General features: G+C 43.0%; 3 protein-coding genes and 1 long non-coding RNA gene across 9 annotated transcripts in view; 2 read left to right on the top strand and 2 right to left on the bottom strand.

Annotated features, from left to right (window-relative positions):
• LOC117832997 (trafficking regulator of GLUT4 1) overlaps positions 1-8,274 on the top strand; it is a 28,063-nt gene extending 19,789 nt beyond the window's left edge. The window contains exons 2-7 of one of the 5 annotated variants that reach the window (XR_004635305.1): positions 1,716-2,073; positions 2,204-2,261; positions 5,250-5,396; positions 5,975-6,163; positions 6,542-6,770; positions 7,507-8,274. The gene's annotated coding sequence lies outside the window, so the exon portion shown is untranslated. Of the gene's footprint in view, positions 1-1,715; positions 2,074-2,200; positions 2,262-5,249; positions 5,397-5,974; positions 6,164-6,216; positions 6,428-6,541; positions 6,771-7,506 lie in introns of those variants that run through there. The other 4 variants (XR_004635304.1, XR_004635306.1, XR_004635307.1 and 1 more) reach the window with 4 other exon arrangements.
• mvp (major vault protein) lies at positions 3,467-17,999 on the bottom strand. 2 transcript variants are annotated; one of them, XM_034712335.1, is made up of 18 exons: positions 17,604-17,764; positions 16,488-16,532; positions 15,500-15,678; positions 13,198-13,393; positions 12,983-13,106; positions 12,264-12,395; positions 11,883-11,977; positions 11,460-11,696; positions 11,191-11,316; positions 8,335-8,562; positions 7,791-8,026; positions 7,504-7,701; positions 6,837-6,981; positions 6,535-6,746; positions 6,248-6,364; positions 6,018-6,144; positions 5,604-5,792; positions 3,467-5,374 (listed from the first exon to the last, which is right to left on the bottom strand). In XM_034712335.1, the coding sequence occupies exons 2-18, from the start codon at positions 16,530-16,532 to the stop codon at positions 5,246-5,248; spliced, it is 2,715 nt and encodes a 904-aa protein (XP_034568226.1). In that variant the 5' UTR covers positions 17,604-17,764; the 3' UTR covers positions 3,467-5,245. The 2 variants fall into 2 exon arrangements, with proteins under 2 accessions (XP_034568226.1, XP_034568227.1); XM_034712336.1 differs by lacking the exon at positions 16,488-16,532 and having other exon boundaries at positions 17,604-17,999.
• On the top strand, positions 8,689-9,223 carry LOC117832998. The gene is made up of 2 exons (XR_004635308.1): positions 8,689-9,031; positions 9,116-9,223. It is a non-coding gene; the product is annotated as an uncharacterized LOC117832998 (long non-coding RNA).
• A 1,772-nt stretch (positions 18,000-19,771) lies between the features above and the next one.
• The window catches only part of llgl1 (LLGL scribble cell polarity complex component 1), a 34,059-nt gene continuing 32,021 nt past the window's right edge, over positions 19,772-21,809 (bottom strand). The window contains exon 24 of the mRNA XM_034711255.1: positions 19,772-21,522. The gene's annotated coding sequence lies outside the window, so the exon portion shown is untranslated. The remainder of the gene's footprint in view (positions 21,523-21,809) is intronic.

Below are 21,809 nucleotides of genomic sequence, written 5' to 3'. Positions count from 1 at the left end.
AATAAACATGTTTACAGCCTGGTTCAGAAAACGATTTCAGTCTGAATACATTTCTTTATCAGTAATTCAATTTTAAGAGATTTAACTTAGGAGCTTTGCCCAAATAAGGGCGTGGCTGGCTTGGTTGACAGATGGCATCCTGTAGCTGTTTAGAAAGGAGGCTAAAGGCCCTCTCACCCATCTGTTCCTGAGCGCTGTTTTGAAGCCAATCATCGGCGGCAGCCATATTGGAAATGCTGAACTCAACCTAACTTAGTGTGAGGTAAAGAGGCGGGGTTTGAACCTCCTAGCCAACAGCTATGTGTTCCCTCCGGTCAATCAAGTCAGTCATGTCCTTATTTGGGCAAAACTTGTAATCTTAATATCTTCTGAACCGTCACGTTAGAAAAAAATTCCCCCCCGTACAGTGTGTGCCGATAAAGAGATTAGCGACGTAGACCCAATCTGTTTTTTGAACCAGGCTGTAAACATGTTTATTAATGCTGAAAAGATCGTCTTCTTTGAATGGGTGTGTATGTGGTTTTCAGTGTTTCTGCAGCCAGCTTCAAGTGGACGCTTGAAGAACTGCAGTTTTAAGCACTTCCACATGGGCTTCATAGTTTGAGACCGGAAGTTGCCGCTTGGGCCCGCCTCTTTGCCTCTTGCTAGGTCGACCGAACGTTAGGTTGAGTCAGCTTTTCTAATATGGCGACAGCTGATGATAGGCATCATGTTTTACAAAGTCTGTCATCCTGATCCAAAGCACTGTTCCTGTGCTTTTCAGATCCGGATTAGATCATTCCTGAGAGCCAAAAGATTTGAAAAATACTTCATTACAATACGAAAAAGGAAATATCACTTGATTTTTACTCCTAAATGTGATTGCACCAGGTCAGAAAACAAACAGTGCATTAAGATGATCTAGTTTATTAGCTTCTCCTGGCTCACATGTTAGTTTAGCAGCCCCTCTATAAATCTTCAAACTGTATAAATAACAAGTAAAGCTAAAAAGGTGTTTTATAGTTTCAATCTTAAAGGAATGGAAGATTATGTAAGTTTGGTACAGATGAAAACACTTCACTAAACTTCTCTATCTTTCTTCTTCTGTCGGTGATGTAAATCTCCCATCATGCACTTCCCTCCTTCTTGAAGGTTTCTTTATTTTCTTGCTCTCACGTCATTGACCTTGAGGTCTGCAGCGTGACGCTTCCTGTCTGTTTCTGAGGATGTTTATTGGCTCACTGGAGGCTCAGAGTTTGTTCCCATTGGACCGTGGAGCTGCTTCTGTGTTTGATGACAAACTGGAGCGCTCACATTGTTCTGACCCGACTGCTCTGTGGGGGATTGATCTGTAATGTTCTTGTGTTCTTTACAGTTACTGATTTTCTGTCTGCTTCATGTTGAACAGCACAGCAGCTGTAGTGAGGTGCAGAGATGTGAGGCTCCTTCATCTCCTCTTTCCTCTGCTGCTGATCATTTTGAAGTATTTTATTCACACATAGAGTCTATGATAGATTCCAAAACCTTTAATAGACCCATGCTATCACCTTTGAATGCTATACTAGCTTCTGCTTTAATAGAATCCTGTTTAATACTTTTTAAATACAGGTTCTATGAGGATTGACTCCCTTTTGGAGGCAGCCTCAAGTGGCCTCGCGAGGAACTGCACTCTCAAACCAGGAGGTTATCACAGGAACTATAATCTGTAACCGCAGCTTTCTTTGTATCGCCAACAGATTAAATCCCCCTCCACTGATACCAAGTGGTCAGAACCTCAGCGGAGCCGGGGCGGACCGATCTGGGATCACTGCAGATAAAGAGGAAAACAAACAAGAGGAGACAGTTGGAGAGAATAAGAGTCAACCTTGAGTGATTCATTATCTTCCCCTGACTGAATTATCCGATCAATGAATTGAATTAGGAGGAGCCACCTCTTCTGCTGGATCTGCAGTCCTGTCCCGATGTCCCCTGTGGTACGAGTCCGCTCCTAATCACAGCAGCAACACTCATTGTGCAGCTTTTAAAGAACATTACAACAAAGAAACCAAAGAGTCCGGTGCTTTACTTCACAAACACTGATGTTCAACTACTTGTGTAAAGATTCTTGTATTAAAATATGTAAAGTTTCACAAAGATACTGAGCTCTGCAGAGGAAAACAGATGTTTATATCTGCTGTGTAATCAGCTGTGAGATTAAACCTGCATTCTCTTTGATGTCCAGCAGGGGGCGACTCTCCAGGTTCCAAAAAGAAGACAAAGAAGAAAAAGAGTCAACTTCTCATGTGAGTAATAATTTTCTGATTATTTTATGGTCTGAATAGCAAACATGTAGTCTCCTTAAACACAGAAACACAGCATGATGATATTTTTCTCTTCAACGTTGGAGTTGATTTGACGAAACCCGGGAAAACGATGTTAAAATATGGTCCCTATTAATCACAGATAAAATGGCAAATCAACTCAAATTTCTAGACTTCCTGTTAGGATTTCACCATGACCTTAAGAGGCTTTTTTGTAGCTCTTGGCATGATGCACATGTGTAGTGATTTTCATGCATGCAGGTTGAGCGTAGAGGAGGGGCTGATTTTTCTAATTAGTGAAGTTTTCGGGGCTCTCTTCAGACATTTTTACATTTTCAGAGGAAACCTAAACAAGCAGTACAATTAACGTGGTAATTAATGTCTGCATGAGCTTTAAAGAAACATGGTGTGGTTCCTCTTCATCTCATGCTGTATGGTTACAGTTGTGACATGAGCAGCATCCTCTCTGGACCTGTGAGCTCCATCTAGTGGACTGCTGCCGGTCTAATGTTTGATTGTTTCATTTGAGTCTGAACACTTCATCATGAGGAGCAGTGAAGCTGATTAGAGGTTTATTGTAGGGTTTATTGGACATCTATAGAAGTAGGATATGTCTGAGTACTGTGTTTTATTATCAAACTAAACAACAGTTTATAATAATTCAGCTGAAGAAGTCAATTAGTCTTAAAATCAGTTGGTCTGTTTTGATGTTTGAAGTCAGTACTTGTAGAACATAGTAGTATAAGCTGCTTTTCTTTATACATTTTGATTTGGCTCAGGATCATGATACAGAATCCATATATATTTAAGTTTCATGAAAGCTTAATCTTACAGGAAAAAGGTGAGTGCCGTGGTTAGTCTGGATTCAGTTACACAACAGTAAGACTCAGATTGATCAGAGCAGTGAAACCTGGTCTCGTTCTGTAAATAGCTCATCTTTGTCAGGAGGGTCTTGGAGCTTTGTAGACGGAGATGTAAGAACTGTTTGTGTGATGCCGTCAGACACTTAGAATAACAACCTGAGGCTAAAAATACCCCAGAATAAACCACGCAGACGTACTGTACTTTGATCAGACACAGACGCCATAAAAAGCCATTTACTGAGGCAATTTTTAAACTTTTTGAACTTGTAGTGAGTTGGATCTATGTAAAACAGAGTCCAGTGTAAACTACAGCTGAGACAAAGATGTGGACAGCAGCTCTTTAATGGCGTCACACATTAGTGGAGGAACAACAGCACTTAGGTTAGCAGAGAAAGGCAGTCAGCTATTGCATCTTTATTTTATCACTCTGCATACAAAGAGTATGTAAACATCAGCATCACCGGCTCACTTCTACATGTAGTGCAAAGCAGAAACACAAATCTTAGCCTGTCAGACAATACGACTAAACAAACAGCTTGTTTGTAGGCACAGTTCTTGTTATGCAGTTCACACTTTATTCCAGTGGTTTTCTTCATGTTGTTTTATTGGTGTCCAAAAGTAAACCTCAGATTCTCGATTCTTCTGAAGGTCAAAGTGCAAAAGTTAGCATGAAAGAGGTAAGAGGTTGGCGACTTTAAGCCACTGGAGGGCAGCAAACATGGAGTGACAGAGGAGATAGACAGCTGAGGATTGTCAGGTAAGAGGCGGGCAGCTTGAATGTGTCAGTAATCACAGTGTTAGTACGTCGAAAACCAAGGATGGAGGTAAGAGTCAGATTTAAGAGGACATGTTGAACTACATCTCCCAGGATGCATTTCGTTCACTTTAAGCCCTCTGCACATGAAACTGAAGGATACTGTATTAAATTTAGAGAACAACACGAACCTTTAATTATCACTCAATCACAAAGGAGGTGTGTCAGTTTAAGGAAGTTATATTAAAACTTAGGAAAGAGCAAGATCAGGAAAATATGCAGGTTGAAGCAAGATCGCCAAAATACCACAGATCCCATAATCCTCATGTTAGTGAAGAGTAGGAACCTTTTTAAACTCTAACAGTGATCTGTGTAGTTTTTTACAAGCTTGGGAAGCTCTACAGTTTTATTTGTCAGTGAAGTGCATCATGGGAGATGTAGTTTCCTGCACAGAAAGTAAAGGTCTACAGGATAACGAGATAACTGAGAAGATTTTTAGTTTAATTCAAATTAACTCTAAGATCCTACATAAACAAACGTTAGAGTTCCTTAATTCGATCCAACAAATTAGGCATATCCTAATCTGTATTAATCCACACAGAATTTCCCCAGTTAGGAAATTTTAAGGCTTTTTAATTGGCAAACTTTTTTATTTTTGCTTCTGTCTTCCATCAAGCTTTGTAAACTCTTGAAAAACTCTCAAAAATCAGAATTTTAATGTGCAAAAAACCCACTTAGTGGTTGAAAATGTAGACGTCTTTCAGTCTGCTTTCTAAATTTGAGGAGTTTATATTCACACTGATAAGTGTTCTCCTGTAGAGAACCTTCAAGAGGTTTACAAAAGCTAGTCTTGATTTATTTAACTCTAACTAAATATTCTCAAACAGCATTATGTAAGACTTTAATTCCCATGATCCCTTTAGCATCAGGTTCTCATTTACATTACATTTAAGTTCTGAAGCGTTAATCTAACTGAATCCCTTTCCTGTTACATTCATGATGTTCCTTTAGTGTCCCTGGCCTTTATTTTAGTTCCCAGCCTGAAGAACTACATCATTGGGACAGTTTTTCTAGTTAGTGCAAATCACTGCATGTTTTGTTACAGAAGACTGTGACGACTCACAGTGAAGTTTTCAAACAGCTACATTGATCTCGAGTCAGTTTCTGATGTGATTTAACAAACCCACGAGGAGCATCTTTAAATCTGCAAAAAGGCACATAGTCTTGCTTTTATATCACCCGTCAGAAACACAGAGCTTTGACTGGGTGTAAGAAAAAAAGAGAATCTGTGGAGGTTTACTTTTGGACATCTATTCTCTCTCCTCTCTCTTCTTTTTTCCTCCTCTTTACTAGCCCTGTCCCTGTCCCTGTCCTGGCAGCGCCCCCAGCAGGCCGTTGGCGGTGGTGAACAGGTTGATTGGGGATGTACCATCGGTGATGAGGGTGGACTTCAGGCCCAGAGCCTGCAGCATTTTCACCTGGAGAGGACAGGAAAGAAAGGTATTTAGTCTGAAGTCTGAATCCTGAAAATGTGTCACAGATAAACAGCCAAGAAGAGATTTTGATTTTGCTTAGGTAAGCCTGAGCAGTGAGTAAGAAGAAGGACCTTTAAGAGTAGTTAGTGCTAAAACTTCATGTTTGTAATGGTAGAGGAAGTAGTCAGAACGTCATGGTAAGGATGAATTGGTCGGTAGTGAGCGTTCGTACCTGCAGCTCTGGCCCGGCTCGAGCCATCTCCTTCAGCGTGTCGCTGCCCAGACTCTGCACCATCTGACCGAAGCGCTCGATCTCGATCTGAGCCAGACTCTTCTGCTTCTCCACCTCCAGACCGTCCATCTGCTGCTTGTAGCTCAACTCCTGCTCACGAGCCTTTGAGAGCCTGAAGAGCTCTGCCTCCTGCATGCACACAAAGACATCCACAGTTTGATCACATGTTGAGATGCCCTCTAACCCTGGAGGTTTCTATCCTGCAGGATTAATACTTTTATTTGTAGTAGTTTGAGCCAGCAGGCGATAAAATGTATAACCTAAATCATGGGTAGTGCGTTAACAGTGATATTTCTTCTCTTTCTTTCTAGAGTTAAATGAAGGAGACTCTTGTAACGGCTGCTGTGTACGTACCGCCTCGATCCTCTGAGCTTCAGACTTCAGTTTGGCCTCATTGACGGCCGCCTCTCCCTGAATACGAGCAGCCTCTGCCCGAGACTGAGCCTCCGCCTTAGCAGCTCCGGTACTCTCCACTGCAGCACTGAAACACACAGAGCCAGGTTAGATTAGTGTACATATATATTTCTATAAAGACATACCAGACTGTCACAAAGTAGACTGACACCCTGTACACCTGTGATTACCTGAGGGCCTCCAGCTCCAGCAGCTCCTTCCTGGCTCTCTCAGCCTCGGCCTGGTCTGTGATTCTCTGCCTCTCCAGCTTTCCCTTAGCCTCCTGCTCCAGACGCTCGGCCTCATGCCTGCACAGAGAGAGAATCTCATGAAGCCGAACAAGCTCCTTATGTTTAAAGTTTCCCTTCACAGTATATCTTTTTATTAATTAAGTGAAGGATTATCTGAAAGGGAGTTTCTTTTCGATGCTTATCGACCCCCTGTAGAAATGATTAACATGATGGTGTGTTTTTCTGACCGTGCAGCGGCCTCCTGGGAGTTGGTGGTGATCTCGATGGCCAGCTGGACGCTCTTCTGCAGGGCGTCTCGGGTCCTCTGGTCCACGGGCTCCACAGACTGGATGTCCACGCTGCTGATCACCAGCCTGTTCTGGCTGAAACGAAGGTTGGGACGAACGGCGAGCTTCTCATCGAAGCCAAACACAGAGGAGCAGATGATCCTGTTTGAGTTCTGCAAACAAAGAAGATCAGAAAGGTAAATAAGTGAAATAATTTTGCAGAGCATCACAGAATCAAACTGATAATGAACTGAAACACTGACCTTGTGGAAATCATCGAACTGTACGGAGGCGACGGCTCCTCTGACGCGGGAGGCGATGGCTTTACAGGCGTCTCCAACAAAGTCAGGAACTGAGAACAGAGCTGCTGCTTCACCTGGTTCAGCAGGAGCCTTGATTTCAAAGTACCTGAGAAACAAATGTATACATTTGAGTAGATATCCTTAACTTTGCTGCCCAAGTAGCTTAGCATATGCTTCTGGTGGCCCTTCATGTGGAGCGAGCCTCTCGATCCTTCATGTTCATCCTCCTTCTAGTTTATCTTAGCAGGAGTGAGCTGACTGTTGGCTCAGCTTAGACTTAGCTTTGGCTCTCCCTTGAATCAAAGTCAATCTTAATGTCTACCAAGCTTAGCATTATATCCTATTAGCTTATTTCTTTAGTCGACCTCGCTTCATATTGCCCCGAGCTTTGAGTTAGCTAATAGCTCCCTTTAACTCATGCTGCCTTCAAGGAACTCGTGACATCGTGAGCATGACAGGCTTGGCGTTTCTTACAGTTTCTTATCACTGAATCAACCCTGACTAAGTTTTGGAGGGACTTGTTGACATGTTGACGTGTTGTTGTTGACTTGTTGTTGACGTGTTGACGTGTTGACGTGTTGACGTGTTGACGTGTTGACGTGTTGACTTGTTGTCGTGTTGTCGTTACCAGTTGTAGGAGAGCTGCAGCTGCAGGCGGGCGTGGTCAGCTGTCTCGATGGTGATGATGTCGGTGCAGAAGTCGGGCCCCAGCAGGAGACAGATTGCCTTGATGACGTTGGCCCTCTTTGGTTTGTCTCCGGACAAAGACAGTATAGTGAACTGCTCGTCAGGTCCCAACATCACCATCTCCGGTCCAAACACCACCCTGAAGACAAGACCACAGCCACAAAACCACATCAGCCTGTTGATCCAACATTTACTATCCTCCACCAGGACAGGGAACCAGAGTCTCACCTGGCCCTCTTCTCTCTGTAGTCGTAGACTTGGACGGCAGCGTTGTGTGGGACCCTGTAGGAGACCACTCTGGTCTTGTCCCTCAGCTTGGCCTCTCCGGTTCTGGTCCGGTCCGAGCGGTCGGCCAGCGGGTCCAGAGGAGAAGCAAGCAAGGCCTCGACATTAGATGGAAGCTCCTTCTGCCACAGCTCCTCGTCCTGCGTCAGCATGTAGGTGTGACCGATCACTGCTCGCACCTGAGAGAGAGGGAGACACACTGATGGTGAAACAAGCACTGGGTTCATGGCTGTGGAGGGATTCTGTTTACTGGTGAGATTCCAGTAAAATACTAACCACTCCCTGCTTTAATCCCAAGTTTCTAAGGAGCTCTGTAACTAGTCTGAAATGTGTTTGGAGAATTCTCCTTCAAGATAAAGTTGAAGCTTTTATCTTTGAGCTGAAAACTTCTTGTTCCGTTGACTTCTAATAAAAATAAGTGTGAAAACCTGAGAATAAAAAGTGTCATACTCCTTTAAAGAGAGAACCTGAAGCCTCGGACTCTTACCTTTCCAGTTTTGATGTCACGGACGTAGATCCCCTCGTTCTCATCCAGAGGGATCGCCTGTCTTTTCAGCATGACCTCCACAGCAGCCGGGGGGACGTACTCGATGGGACCACGCAGCATCCAGCGGTCTCCAGGGCGACGGTGGACGCCGCTCCTGCGCGAACGCTTTGCCCTCTCCTGCCTACGCTCCTCCTCCGCTTCTTCCTCCTCTTCCTCTTCATCGGTGCGCTGGCAGAGAGAACGGGGGAGAGACAGGTGGAGGAGGGAGAGAAGGGTTAACGTGGCGATGCATTGGAGTGGCGGAGGAGGGGAAGGAGGAGGGGGAGGAGGGGTGGAGGGAGGAGGAGAAGGAAGGGGAGAGGAGGGAGTCGGAGAGGGGCACTGAGAGGACAACAAAATCCAGAAATGGCAAAAGGGAAATGTGAGAGGTGGATGAATGAAATCAAAGTGACAGGATGGGATGAGGTTTGATGAAAATTAAAGAGGGAGAGAAAAGAGAACAGAGTAGGGGTTTTAATGGATTAGCAAGGTTAGGAAGGGAAGATGGTGCAGTGAAGGGAAGAATCATCTCAAACATTCAACTCTAGTTTACTGCAGCGCAATGGACTGGGTCAAACTAATCCTGGTCTCTCACTGGGATTCCCACCAAACTGCACTCCATGTGGTCCTCAGAAAACACCTGCAAGACTAGACCAAGGTATTTTTTATTTTTACTGAATTAAAAAAGTCAGCTCTTCATCCTCTGAGTTTTATTTCTCCACTGTGTTCAAAACCTCCACAGGCTCCTGCTCAACAACACAAGCAGTCTCATGTTTCAGGAGTTTGAACCTCTCTGAAGCTTCGTCAGCAGAAAGACTCCAATAAAAAGAATTCCTCTGTAACAAACTAACCAGACTCAAACCGGATTCTTGTGTGCAATTTTTCCCACCAAACACCATCCAGAGAAATACCTGTGATAGCTTCAACAAAACACACCTTCTAAACACACCCAAACACACCAATCATCTGTGTAAGGTGTGGTCCGAGCTGTCAGGACCTTTAAACCTTAAGCCACAGGACGACAGAGACACGCCTCTGACTTATCGCTTCTTTTTGTGTGTGTAAAAGTTGTCTGGCAGGTAATATACAGGCGGGTGTTCATTCAAACACAGCTCTGTGTTAAGTTTGTTTTTATAATCTGGTCCACTGGTGTCAAAAACAAGCTTTACGAGGAGTCAAAGTATAAATAATGTGTTAAAGAGTTAGTCCAGCTCCTCCCTACATTCCTCTGAGCTCCAGTAACTTCCTGTTTCTCCTTTCAAAGACTGGATTCAGAAACAAGAGCAATTAGTGCAGATAAACGTCTGACGGTAACATGTAAAATAGTTAATCATTTAACTGCTAATCCAGCACTGAAGCTGCCAGTTGAATCTTTTAAATTACAGGTTCATAAATTGATAAGCAAACACCTTGAAAAGCTAAAATAAACACTGAAATATTAACAAATACAAGAGCTAGCTTAAAACAGAAGAAACAGTGTAAGCGATGAGCTAAATGAATGAGATGGATGAAGAGTTCCAGAGGTTAGCAAACAAATGAAAGAGAGCCAAAGTAATAAAAGAACAGCTGAAATGATCGGATAATTAAAGGAACAGTTTGTTTAGGTGACAATTAGATGTGATATTAAGCTAGGCTATATAATAGCTAGCTTCAGAGATGCAGAAGCAGTTCAGATGTGTTGCTAGTATTTGAAATAGTTAGCTCCAGGATGAAGAAATGGCATAAATGACAAGCTAACAGAGGTCTTGAGTAATAGATGATTTGCTCATGTAACCAAAGCCTACACCTAGATGCTGCATTGACTAGCGGGGTCAGTCATTCGTCAACGCTGCCGCCATATTGGTAGTGGCACTCTGTAAAGACGCACATACACATGTATGTGGAAACACGCCTCCTGAATGTTGTTATACAACCTCACCCGGTCTAAATTTGACTTGTTCCCATTAGTAGAGCTTCCCAGCTGTATGAAACTCCTGTTTTGTAGAAGTCTCTACAGTGGTAACCTTTTAAAACCTCATTCACTGCCATGCTGCTAAAACAATGTAAAACACCAGGACACCTCTTAAAGGTCATCCTTCTAAATGTCATGCCTTAATGTGATTTTATTCAGGCTACAAAAAAAGACTGTATGAATAAATTAATCTAAATTTTGAATCATTTTGATGAGTTAGCATTAATTATAACGATGCTCTTCATCCAATATTTCAAGGTGAAGCTGAAACTGTCCAATAGAATGCAAACAGTCTGCTTTTATGGGGGATTACAGTTATTAACTTAATAGTTAAGTGTTAAATCTGCAGTTTGAAATAACTAAACAGTGACATAGTTACCTATATTAATAGTTAACACAATTAATTACTAACAGCTGAAAAATTCAGCTTCACTGACCAACGAAACTGATTATATTGTATTTTAATAACTGTACAGCACTTTGGTCAACTGAGGTTGTTTTAAATGTGCTTTATAAATAAATAAAGCTTGACAAACTTAACTTGATATCAGCTGTGCATTAATAGTTGTTCATTTCCATTTCCACTGGGTCAGAGGTTTTTAAATGTTATGGAAATCACTAAGGTGTTAAAGTGGTGTGTTGTTTTATCTAACAGGGCCGTGAATGACCAAGCAGTTTGGGAAGCAAAGCGTTGAGTGAAGATGAATCAGGGAGTGTGGTTGATAGCAGATGAGGCGTTACAGGTTTTACAGCTTGGACAAAGAAAATATGAAGTATGAAAGCAGCAGCAGCTTGACAAAGAGGGTAATCTTCTGCAAGAAATGACTCTTCCTTTAAAGCAGGAATATTGTTTGTTTTCTCCTCACCCCCTCAGTGTCATTGAAGGCCTCAATGGCTCGGAGCACCAGACCCTCCTCCTCTGACAGCACATACACGTCCTGGATGCCGAGTTCAAGGCTCTCACCTGGCTGCAGGAAGAATGAGCGCTCACCCTGAAAGAGTAAAAATGAGGCGATGAGGTCATCAGGTGTGTTTTATTTCACAAATCTGAGGTTTACTAAGATCATGATTTATTTATGGTCCTAAAGCTCGCAGAACTTGATCAAACAGAGAAGAAAAGGAGAGTGCTTCTTACCTTCACTACCCTCTTCTGTCCCAGCTGAGGTTTCCCGTCTGTTCCGACTGGGTCCAGGATCACACAGTACTGCCTGCTGCTCAAAGTGGTCACGTCCACCACCCCCACCACCTCCTCTGGTACAGCGGGGATGTGAGCCTCTCGGTCTGCCAGGGTGATGAGCCACTCCTCCCCTGTGCGGCGGTCTCGTTTGCCAGCGTCTTTAAAGGGACGCAGGGCGCGAACATGGAGCGCTTTCTGAAAGATACACAGACAACTACTGAAGACTTTGTAGGGCATCATGTGTCCACATACCTATCAGGTACAGACTCCTTAAATTAAGAGGGATTGCTTTGGAGTTACTCAATCCTTACAGGAAACCAATTAAGATCAAAAAGCAGATCCTGTTCTAGAAGAGAGATCCAGGAACTACTTTAAGGTTACCTTGTCAGTCAGGATGAAAGCGTTCACTATGTCGATGACTTCCTCGTGAGCACCTGGAAGGTAAGCTCCCACCTTACTGACCAGCCACTCCTCACCTGAAAACAAACGTACATGTCAGAGTGCTAAACCTGACTGAGTTCATTTCTGCTTATGGAGTCTTATCTAATCACTGTAGACACTTGGCTCTGTTCTGAGAGCTCCTTCCCCTTCCACTTGCCTACGTGGAATACCAAAGCCTGATGTGGGGAGAGCACACCTCCCCTTTCTTTCATGTGCAAAGACCCCCGTGGTACAGAACAGGGCTGAAGCAGTTTACATAGACCGCTCACTTTGCTGTTTGTAATTGATGTTCTGTGGTCTGAGTTTGCATGCTGGTGTTACCTGTGACCCTGCGGGTGCCTCCTCTGTCCATTCCCTCCTTGCGTGCCCTCAGTCTGATGGCCTGGTTCTCTCTGATCACCGTGGCCTTGATTGTCTCCAGCACAGCCACTTCCTTCTTGGGGATGTACGTTCCTGCAGCACAGCAGTAACCGCAACACATTTAAGTTCCATGCACATACGTTAGAGATGGTTTACTGAGTTCTAGTTCTCATGGGAAATTGAGGGCAAACCTGCTGGGGGAAGAAACTTTTGGCCCACAAACTTCCTGACTCAAAGATCAAAGATGTGGTTTTTGTGCTACAAGTTGCAAACATGGTGAAGATGTCAGTTTGAAGTTGGTGTGGTTGTGTTGTGACAAACAGCTTCACTTTGAATTTTGAAGATAAACTTCTTGAGATTCAATTTCACAAACACAAACGACATCAACAGTCAACTTATGAAATGAGGAATAATCTTGTTAGTTTCTCAAAGTTTTAATGTAAAACATTTTATTGTGTTTGTTTGTTTTGGCTCTGCCGGGTGAAAATTTAAAAGACACCACAGCAGGAGAACTGTGGTGATTCTAGACCTCTTTAGCTGGTCTGATGTTTGAGGGTAGGTGTGCACTAAATGTTGAATAACTCAACAGCTGACCGGTCTGCAAAACCAGCAATGCACTGATTAGTTGAGACACATTTAAAGTTAGAGTACAGATGTGATACATATCTGGTGAAACATACCGGGTCCTTCAAACAGCCACTCATCTCCAGCGACTCTCTTATCTCCTCCTTCTTCCTCAAAGTCCAGCAGAGCCTGCAGACGCAGCGCGGTGTCTGGGTACACGATCTGCAGCGGGGTCACGTTCTGACGCACAAACACAGAACGTTCAACACACGAAGGAACGTTCCTAATAAAGAGCAAAAAGGACTTTGGACAGACCGGGTACCACACTGACCTTCTGGACCTCCTCTCCGGGGTACAGGGGGAACGGCTCCTGGGTGAGACGGATCTCCAGGTCGGCGTGGCGGAGCTTGGCCTGACCTGATTGGTCGAATAGAACCTGTTTGTCGTCATCGCGGGCGACAGGGTTGGCGACCACGCAGTAGTGACGCGGAGGAACCATGATCATCCGAACGGGAGCGAAGAGGACTCTGAGGAGGAGAACACGGGGTCATTATGAAGACGATCAAACACACAAACACATTTGTATTGTTGTTGACAGCTGCTGGTTATAAACACAATGTTTTATTTGTACTGTGTTAATGGTAAATTAGCAAATTTGGTGTTAGCATTTATCATTAGCATTTTATCATACATGTCGAGATACATAAGAGTTTATGCATCATTAGATTTCTTTATGAGGATTACAGTTTTTAATTTCACTGTGAATAAATCTTTGGTTTCAGTAATGTGATCCTTATTTTTGTTAGCTAGCTTGAACCAGACCATCAGAACTGTAACTCAGGTCATTGATCAGATGTTGGAACACGGTGGTAAAAGTTTCTGTTTCGCTCAGGCTGAACTGAGAACTGGATACAAATAAAAGTCTGTTGCTCCAAAGCTAGTTTGACTTCTTGCTAGCTAGCTAAAAGCTAAACAGCTTTATTTTTGGGACTTTATTTTAATCAGACTCTCAGGTCTTCTGTGTGAACGCAGGATCGTTTCCTCCAAAAGTGGAGCAGCTTTAGCATTAGCAATTTCTGCAACACCAGTGTGTTAAATGCTTACATGAAAAATAGCATGTTTAAGAAATCTAAATGTAACTGTTTAAACGCCAGAGGGAGCGGGATGAGATGATGTCCTCTGAGAGAATAAGTGTTTGTAGAAGGTTGTAATGATTGAGATAGAGCATGCTAATAAGTATGTGGAGGTCGACTTTTACAATAACTATTCTTCAATTTTCAGTCCAGATGCTAAGCTAGGCTAACTAGAGATGATATTTCTATTCTATTTTAGGGGCTTTTTGCCTTTATTTGATTGGACAGCTGAAGAGAGACAGGAAGTGTGGGAGTGGAGAGAGGGGGAAGACATGCAGGAAATGGTTGTGGCCGGCAATCAAACCGGCGACCCCTGTGACGAGGACTGTAGCCTCTGTATGTGGGGCGCTTAGACCGCTAGGCCACCAGCGCCCCGATCTAGATTCATGTTTAGAAAATCTCAAACAATTTCTGCAACACTAATTTCTGTTAGCATACTAGCTTGTCATCACTAAAGATCATGCTAACATGCTATATTCAGGCTTCTTGCTGAGCTTTGAGTTTTTTAAGTTATGAAAACATGAAATCATGATCTTAATGATTCAGAGATTTAACAACAATTAATTAAAGTAAATGTTTCCTGTAAAAACAGGAACATGTGTGTTACTTTATCACACTCTGAAGCGTCTGTGAGACAAAGTGCGTCTGTACTTTGAGTCATATTGACTGTGAGGCAGAGATCAGGCCGGTGACTACATTAACTGAATCCTGGAGAATCAATTATTCAATCGATACATGCATAGTTGCTTACAATGCCGTCTTTTAAGACTGCTCAGGCAAACACTTCTCTGCTTGTATGCAGATAAAATCACTGAGTGGAGCTTACAGTAAATCCTGATCAAAGACGCAGGTGTGTGTTTGTGTGTTTGTGTGTTTGTGTGTTACAACAGTGTTGTAGATATCAGAGTGCTCGGTCACTGATAACACTGATCTGATTAAGAGACACAGAGAGAGTCAGGATTTCATCAGCTGCTCTTCTTTTGATAAAAACAACTGATTGAACACTTTGTCTGGACGTGGATCAATATCAGTCATGAGAGGAAAGATGTGATGGAACTCTGTCTTAAGTGTCTTCTTTAAACCTTTGATTCAGACGTAAAGGACGGTACGGTAGAAATAGTTCACAGATTCAGTTTTCTTGATGTTGGTAACTTTAAACTGATCTTCATGCTACCCTAAAAATGTGAAACTACTCCTTTAACAATAATGTCTGTTTACAAACAAGCTGCTAACTCTGTCTCAACATCTCCACCCCTCACAGCTCCTTTAACCATCTCTACATGTTTCTGATCCACCTCTGTGAGCCATGCAAAGTCCCTTTATTTGCATGTTTTGTCTGCATGTCCACAGAGAAGTAAAGAAGTGTCAGAGTGAGATTAAACTTTGTCCAGATGTGCACAGCTGGAAGGATTCAGTCTGAGCGTGGTGCTGTTCTTCTAATCGTGTTATCAACCTCCGGCCTCGTCACACATCTCAGGATAATTCAGTTTAGTGTCTGACCTCTCATTGTCCTGCCGGATGTAGGTGAGCGGTCCGATCTCCACCCGGGCGATGTTGGTGTTCTGGTCCAGCACATGGATGTAGTGATGAGGCGGGATGCGGATGATTGACGCATCCACCGGTCCCTCAAACTCCGGGGGGCTCTTTCCTGGTTTCTTAGACATGATGAGAGCTGGAAGCTGCAGAGAGACGACAGAGGGAGACGGTCAGATGTGTGTGTGTGTGTGTGTGTGTCTGTGTGTGTGTGTGTGTGTGTGTTGCACTTCTTGCTGATGATGAGCAGGACACTCTTTAATCTCAGAGTCACTTCCCTTCCCTGCTTGGGTTCCAAGTTTTCTTTTTTGCCCATCAGTGACGTGTTAGTGTGAAATCTTTAAATTGGGGTCAGATCTTAGAAGTTTCTAAAAGGACATCCTTCCCTCCTCAAATGTAGCTGAGCACAAGCTTTGGTAGGAAACACTCTGATCCTATTTTGCATTCATGATGAAGAGCAGCTGTTTGTTTCATGCAGAGCTCCTCCCTCTCAGATTTACACTAAAGTTTGTGTTTAACATCCTGACCCTCCTCCCCTCCTCTGGTCTGTACTCACTCCTGTCTTCATGTTTCAAAGGATTCACATGTTTACTTAACGCAGCTTTCACAGGCCGGGACACTTAATGCTCTGTGTGCACAGGGACGGAGAGGATCACCCGTCATGTGTGTAGCAGGTGTGTCACCCTGAATACCTGAACTTCACTCCCTCAGTTTGTGCAGAGTCGTCTTTCTCTCGACACACAATGAGCTCCCTGTGAGGGCAGCCAAATAAACAAGAGTCCTCTTTTTGTTTTCTGTGACTCATGTTTCAGATCCACTGACCGTCTGCAGGTTTGTTCACGTCAAATGTCAAACTCATGCACAAACTCTTTCTTATTAAGCCTTTTAAAGGATTATTATTTATGCACAAACGGCTGCAACAAACTCCAAGCCCACTCCCAGTGTCTAAACTCACTGCTGTAGAGGAGAGATGAATCAGTCCATCAGTAGAAGAGTCCATCTAATGAGTGAAGTATTTAATACAGGTGAGGCTGCAGATATCGGTTTTACATTAATGACATGTTCTTCTAATACAACAGAGTCTAATCTTGATTAATGAACAGTTTGGTGACAGGCAGAACGAGTCGGACAGGATCAAATGAAGTGATTGTTACCGAGCTGCGTTAATGATTACAGTTTATTACTCCAACCAGGAAACACCCGAGTGTGGGTTGGCATTTTCTGTCAACAATAAAGAGGAAGAGTCATAAACACATCTTAATCTGAATGCCTCTTCTTCATCTTCAGTGTTCCTCTTTAAGACTGTGAGGCTCTGATCCAAGTGTATAAATCAGATATACATCCTGAGTCATATCCCAGTCATGTGGTACACAGCTGGGAGGTTCCTTTTTCCTGCTCCCTCCTTACAAGTTGCTTGTTTCCCTATGCAAACTACATCAGCAGCATCATCATGCTATCTGGATTGACTCTGCACTGTAGGCCTGACTCCACAGATCCTCCTCTTTATGGCCTTAGGAACACACATACTGTACACCATGCCTGATATCTGCTCATGTAGGAAAATTAATTACTGCCCAGAGACAACTTCCTGATTGTGCTGCCAAATAAAGCTAAAACCAAACCCCATTAATAAATAAGCAGATTTAATGTTTTATGTCTTAGCAGGGAGTTCTAAAACTTTGCACAACACTGATTTCAACATGTCTGTAATCTTTAAGAAGTTAGGTTTAGTACGGCGTGTACTTATAACCCCCACTGAGCCCACGCGCCTCATATGTCTTCATTCTAAATCATGACACCGCCCAGTCTGCACTGATTAGACGCTCCTAAAGCTGCTGTCTGAAGGCTGTCACAGAACTGATCAAAGTTCTGTTATTGTTCAATAAAGTATTTCTCTGTGTATCCCAATCATGCCGAATTCATGGTAACATGATATTCTTTAACTTAGCATCTGAAGAAGTTTTCAAAATCACACATTTTGGACGTTATGTAACAAAGTTGTAAAGTTGCAGATTTCTTAATGAGGTTCTGCAGAGAGCTCTGAGGGGTGGACTAGTTCCCCGGGTCTTACCTTGTCTTAGGGGGAGTGAAGAAGCAGGCAGCTCAGTCAGGTCCTCGCACACACTGAGGGTGGTTTCCCTGGTGGAAACTTCTGTACACACCAGGACAAACACAAGACAGCTGAGGACTAATTAAGGGGGCGTTCCTGTTCTGATCCCGGAAGAGGGCACAGGGAAAGTCACGTGGTTTACAGTAAATAGCCACAGAGCTGAGTCAGAGTTCACCCATACACTGACAGTAAAGGGGTTTATCTGGGATAATAGATCCTGCATGAATGTTGATCTCCTTTATTTTAATGCAGACGTGTTACATTATAACATGAAGGGTTGTTGTTTACGATCTAAACACATCTGAAGTGTTACAGGGAGATAAGGCGACCCCTGCTGGTGACTTCCTGGTACTGCAGCTGTTTTACAGAATGCGTCAAAACCAAAGGCACTGATTCACATTCACACACACTGGATGCATGTGTGTGTAAGAGTGTCATCACATACATCTGAAGTAATGCTCAACCACTAATTAATGATGGATCCTGAGTGTGAGATCTGAGCCTGCAGAGAAGCATGATGCAGATTTCTCCTGGAGGCTTGTGGATCAAAGAATCCATCTAAGGTTCACTTTCAGTCACTCTGTGTGTAATTCAATGAGCCGGCTCATACTAGTGCCCTGAACTGAACTGAGATAAGCTGTAGAGAAAATCGATAGACTGCACAGAGGGAGAGAAAAATAAGAGGAAAGAAGAGAGCTGTAAGGGAAAGAGACAGTATTGTAAGGTAATGGAGAATACAGCAGGATGACAGAATCATTGTCAGGGTATGCATGTTATTTTTAGGATTAGAATTATTGTGAGGTAGCCTGAAAGAAGTATATTGCAAGAGTGCACAGAGTATTAGCATTGTGAGGGAACCCAGAATGAATTGTAGGGAACAGATTGAAAGGGAACAGAACAAATTTGCAAGGGAATAGAAAAATATCACTAGGACACAAAAGTTTAAGCAGGGAATGCACATTTATTTTGTAGTGTTTCAGAAGTATAGCAAGAAAAAAAGAAAAATATTGCAATGAGGGATTATAAAGGGTTTGCAAGAAAATGCAAATATATTACTAGTAAAACCAAAACATGTTCAGACCTTATGCTGAAGTCAAACTTTGAGGGAATGCAAAAATGAATCTTAGGAATTTAAAACTAATTGTAAGGGGATGCAAAAGTGTTTCCAGAGGATGAAAAATACTGCAAGGGAACACAAGTGTTGTTATAAACAGGAAAGTATTACTTGGGGGATGGAAAAATATAATAAAGGAGCGCAAAGTATCCCAAGGTTATACAAAGGTATGGTTAGGGAATGCAAAATGAATTGTGGGGAACATTAAAATGGAACAGAACAAAATATGTGAGGGAAAGCAAATGTGTTTTGTTTCATTGCAGAATAATTAAGAAAAACAAAAATATTGCAATAAAAAAAGTTGTGCAAGAGAATGAAAAAATATTTCTAGTGAAAGAAAATCATGTTGAGATCTGATGCTGATGCATTCGGTCAAAAACAATAAAAACTTTGAGGGAATGCAAAAAGTTTATCTTAGGAATACAAAACTTATTGTTAGGGGATGCTTACGTGTTTCCAGAGGATGAAAATTGTGCAAGGGAACACACAACTGTTTTTATAAAAGTATTCCCTCACATAAAAAAAATATGGAGGGACTGGAAAAATGTTGCTAGATACAAAAAAATATTGTGAGGGAATGCAAATTTATTTAGTTTAATTGAAGGATTGCAAGAAAAACAAAAATATAGCAATAAACTTAAACTGCCAGGGATGCAAAAATATTCCTAGTGAAAGAAAAACATGTTGAGATCTGAAGTATTTTATCAAACAGAGAATTTCCAGAGTATTCTAATAAACATGAAAGTATTGCAGGGGAACAGAAAGGTGGTGCCAGGAAGGGAACTACACATTATGAGGGTTCAGAGAAGTATTGGAAGGAAATGAAAATGTTTTGTGAATGTTTTAGAGGAAACTAAACGTGTTGAGTGGATGCAGAAGTATCCCAGGACAGAGGAATGTATTGAGAGGTTAGGCAGAAGTTTTGCAGGTGATGCATTAATATAGTTCAGGTGTGGAGAACTCATGTACAGTTCACTCTCCATCTCCAGTTCAAAGCAAACACCAGACGAGTCGCTCAGAGAGTATATCATTTTATTAACATTCACAATTCTTCTTCAGCCAAAATGCTAAATGACCAAATATAAATCCTACACACAAACTGAACGACAGAAAGAAACACACTCCTCTTCAGAGTGAAATTAAAAAGGTAAGTTGTGCTAGCTGTAGCATCAAATGGTTAGGAGTTAACCCGAGCACCGAGAAGCTAACCCAAAGTAAAAAGCGTTATTCCTACGTGTTGAGCTACATTAGTTCATGGTGAGGTCCCTTTTTAACGTCGTGAATACTGAGCAGGTCCTAAACACTCCAACGCTTACATCGGTCTGCAGTCATAAACCTGTCTTCTGTAAACTAATTAAAGACGCTGTATATATTTTATTACACAGGAAACTTCTTTTTTTATAAAAGGTTAAAAACACTGGTGACCAAAGCTCTGCATGTAGCACAAATTTTCCCAGAATGCACCTTTTCACAGATACCAAAAGAAAGAGAACCGCTGTCGTGGGTGCGTCTCAGTACACAGTACGTTACACTTCATTCACTGACTTCACTTCTCTCACATCACTTCCCTGAGTCCCGTCACGAAGAGGATTCTGCATGAGATGAAAAACAGAGGAGGGAGGAGGGAGGAGGGAGGAGGGAGACCTGCAGACCTTTACACACTCCTCTCTCTCCTCCTTCACTTTATCTTTAAAAGATTCATTTGATTATTCTCGTCCGTTAAACGTGAGGATCGGATCTGAAGGAGGGATGTCACTGCAGGTGTCGTACCTTTAGGCTTCATGTGACATCACCGCCCTCCTCCTCGTCCTCGTCCTCCTCCTCCTCCTCCGTACCTGAATGATGAAGCCTGATGAGCAGATAAAGAATGAAGAGTGGATCTGCAGGACATGCGTTTAGCAAAAAGAGGCTCAAAAATATTCCCTCTGCTTCACTCCTCCTCCTCCTCTTCCTCCCTCTCCGTCTGTTTCCCTCTCATCCCTTCTCTCACATCTTTACTTTCTTTAAACTCCGTACAAAATACATTTAATAAAGCATCAATCTTTGCAGTAAAAATCACCTTCATTATTCTGTTACTTGGTTTTATCTGTGATACAAATCCTTCATGTGTGTGTGTGTGTGTGTGTGTGTGTGTGTGTGTGTGTGTGTGTGTGTGTGTGTGTGTGTGTGGTGACGTTTGAACGAATGCTACGGCTTCCAATCGTCAAATATTTAAAATACTTCCTCCGCTCGTCTCACTTCCTCGTCCTCTACAGTCGTCTCTCTGTCCGTCCGTGTGCTCTGTGAGAACAATCCACACACGTCCTCAGAGTGTTCGTGTCAAATCAGCGACGACACTTTGAGTCTGAGCCGCGGGGGAAACCTCAGACCGGTCCCAGCAGGACTCTGAGCTGTGGGGTAGAAAAATAAAAACACGAGCGTCTGTTTGTGGTCTGGAGGAATGATCGCAGACTGGTCCCAGTTTCAGGTCGTGAATCATCAGGAGGTCGTCCAGGCACCAGGCTGTCGTCCGTCTGTGTGAGTGTGAGGCGGCGTCGTGTTTCCAAAGTGGTCACAGAAGAAAGAAGACTGATGAGTCCAGAGTCTGTGATGCTTTCATTCTTCTTCTTCTTCTTCATTTTAAGGCTTTCCTCCTGGGGTGAGCCAGGCGAACAGGAGAGTGCAGAGTGCAGGCCGGGGGGGCTCCTCAGGGGGCTGATGGGAGATGATTGTGGTCCAGCACTGAAATCCAGTCCATCCAGACCACCTGAGCCCCTCCCTGTAAGACTGACACAAAGAGGACAGAGTCAGACCCAGACAAAAGAACATCTTAAATCCATGTTTCCCCCTGTGCTGTGTGTCTTTATAAAGATGGTGTGATGACTTCCTGTGACAGGCTGAGTTATGATCTGAGGGGCTCAGTGTTAGCTTGGTCTCTACCTGCAGCAGGTGTGCTTTATGAACCAGCTCTCCTCACCTCCATGCATCTGTCTCATCTTCATTGAGGATTTTTACCCCCCGGTGTGAGTTAGTGACAAAGACACAACCGGGGGACGTCTGTTTAATATTTGATG

Source organism: Notolabrus celidotus, chromosome 20 (assembly GCF_009762535.1).
Source record: "Notolabrus celidotus isolate fNotCel1 chromosome 20, fNotCel1.pri, whole genome shotgun sequence".
NCBI lineage: Eukaryota > Metazoa > Chordata > Actinopteri > Labriformes > Labridae > Notolabrus > Notolabrus celidotus.
The sequence above is the reverse complement of the archived record's forward strand: the minus strand, read 5'-3'. Positions and strand labels throughout refer to the sequence as shown.

Coding starts and splice junctions, on each gene's coding strand:
- mvp (XM_034712335.1), bottom strand. CDS start 16,532: ATGGACTCTTCTACTGATGGACTGATTCATCTCTCCTCTACAGCA. Junction 11,978..12,263: donor AGGCACCCGCAGGGTCACAG/GTAACACCAGCA, acceptor GTTTGTTTTCAG/GTGAGGAGTGGCTGGTCAGT. Junction 6,747..6,836: donor AGTTCGATGATTTCCACAAG/GTCAGTGTTTCA, acceptor CTTTGTTTGCAG/AACTCAAACAGGATCATCTG.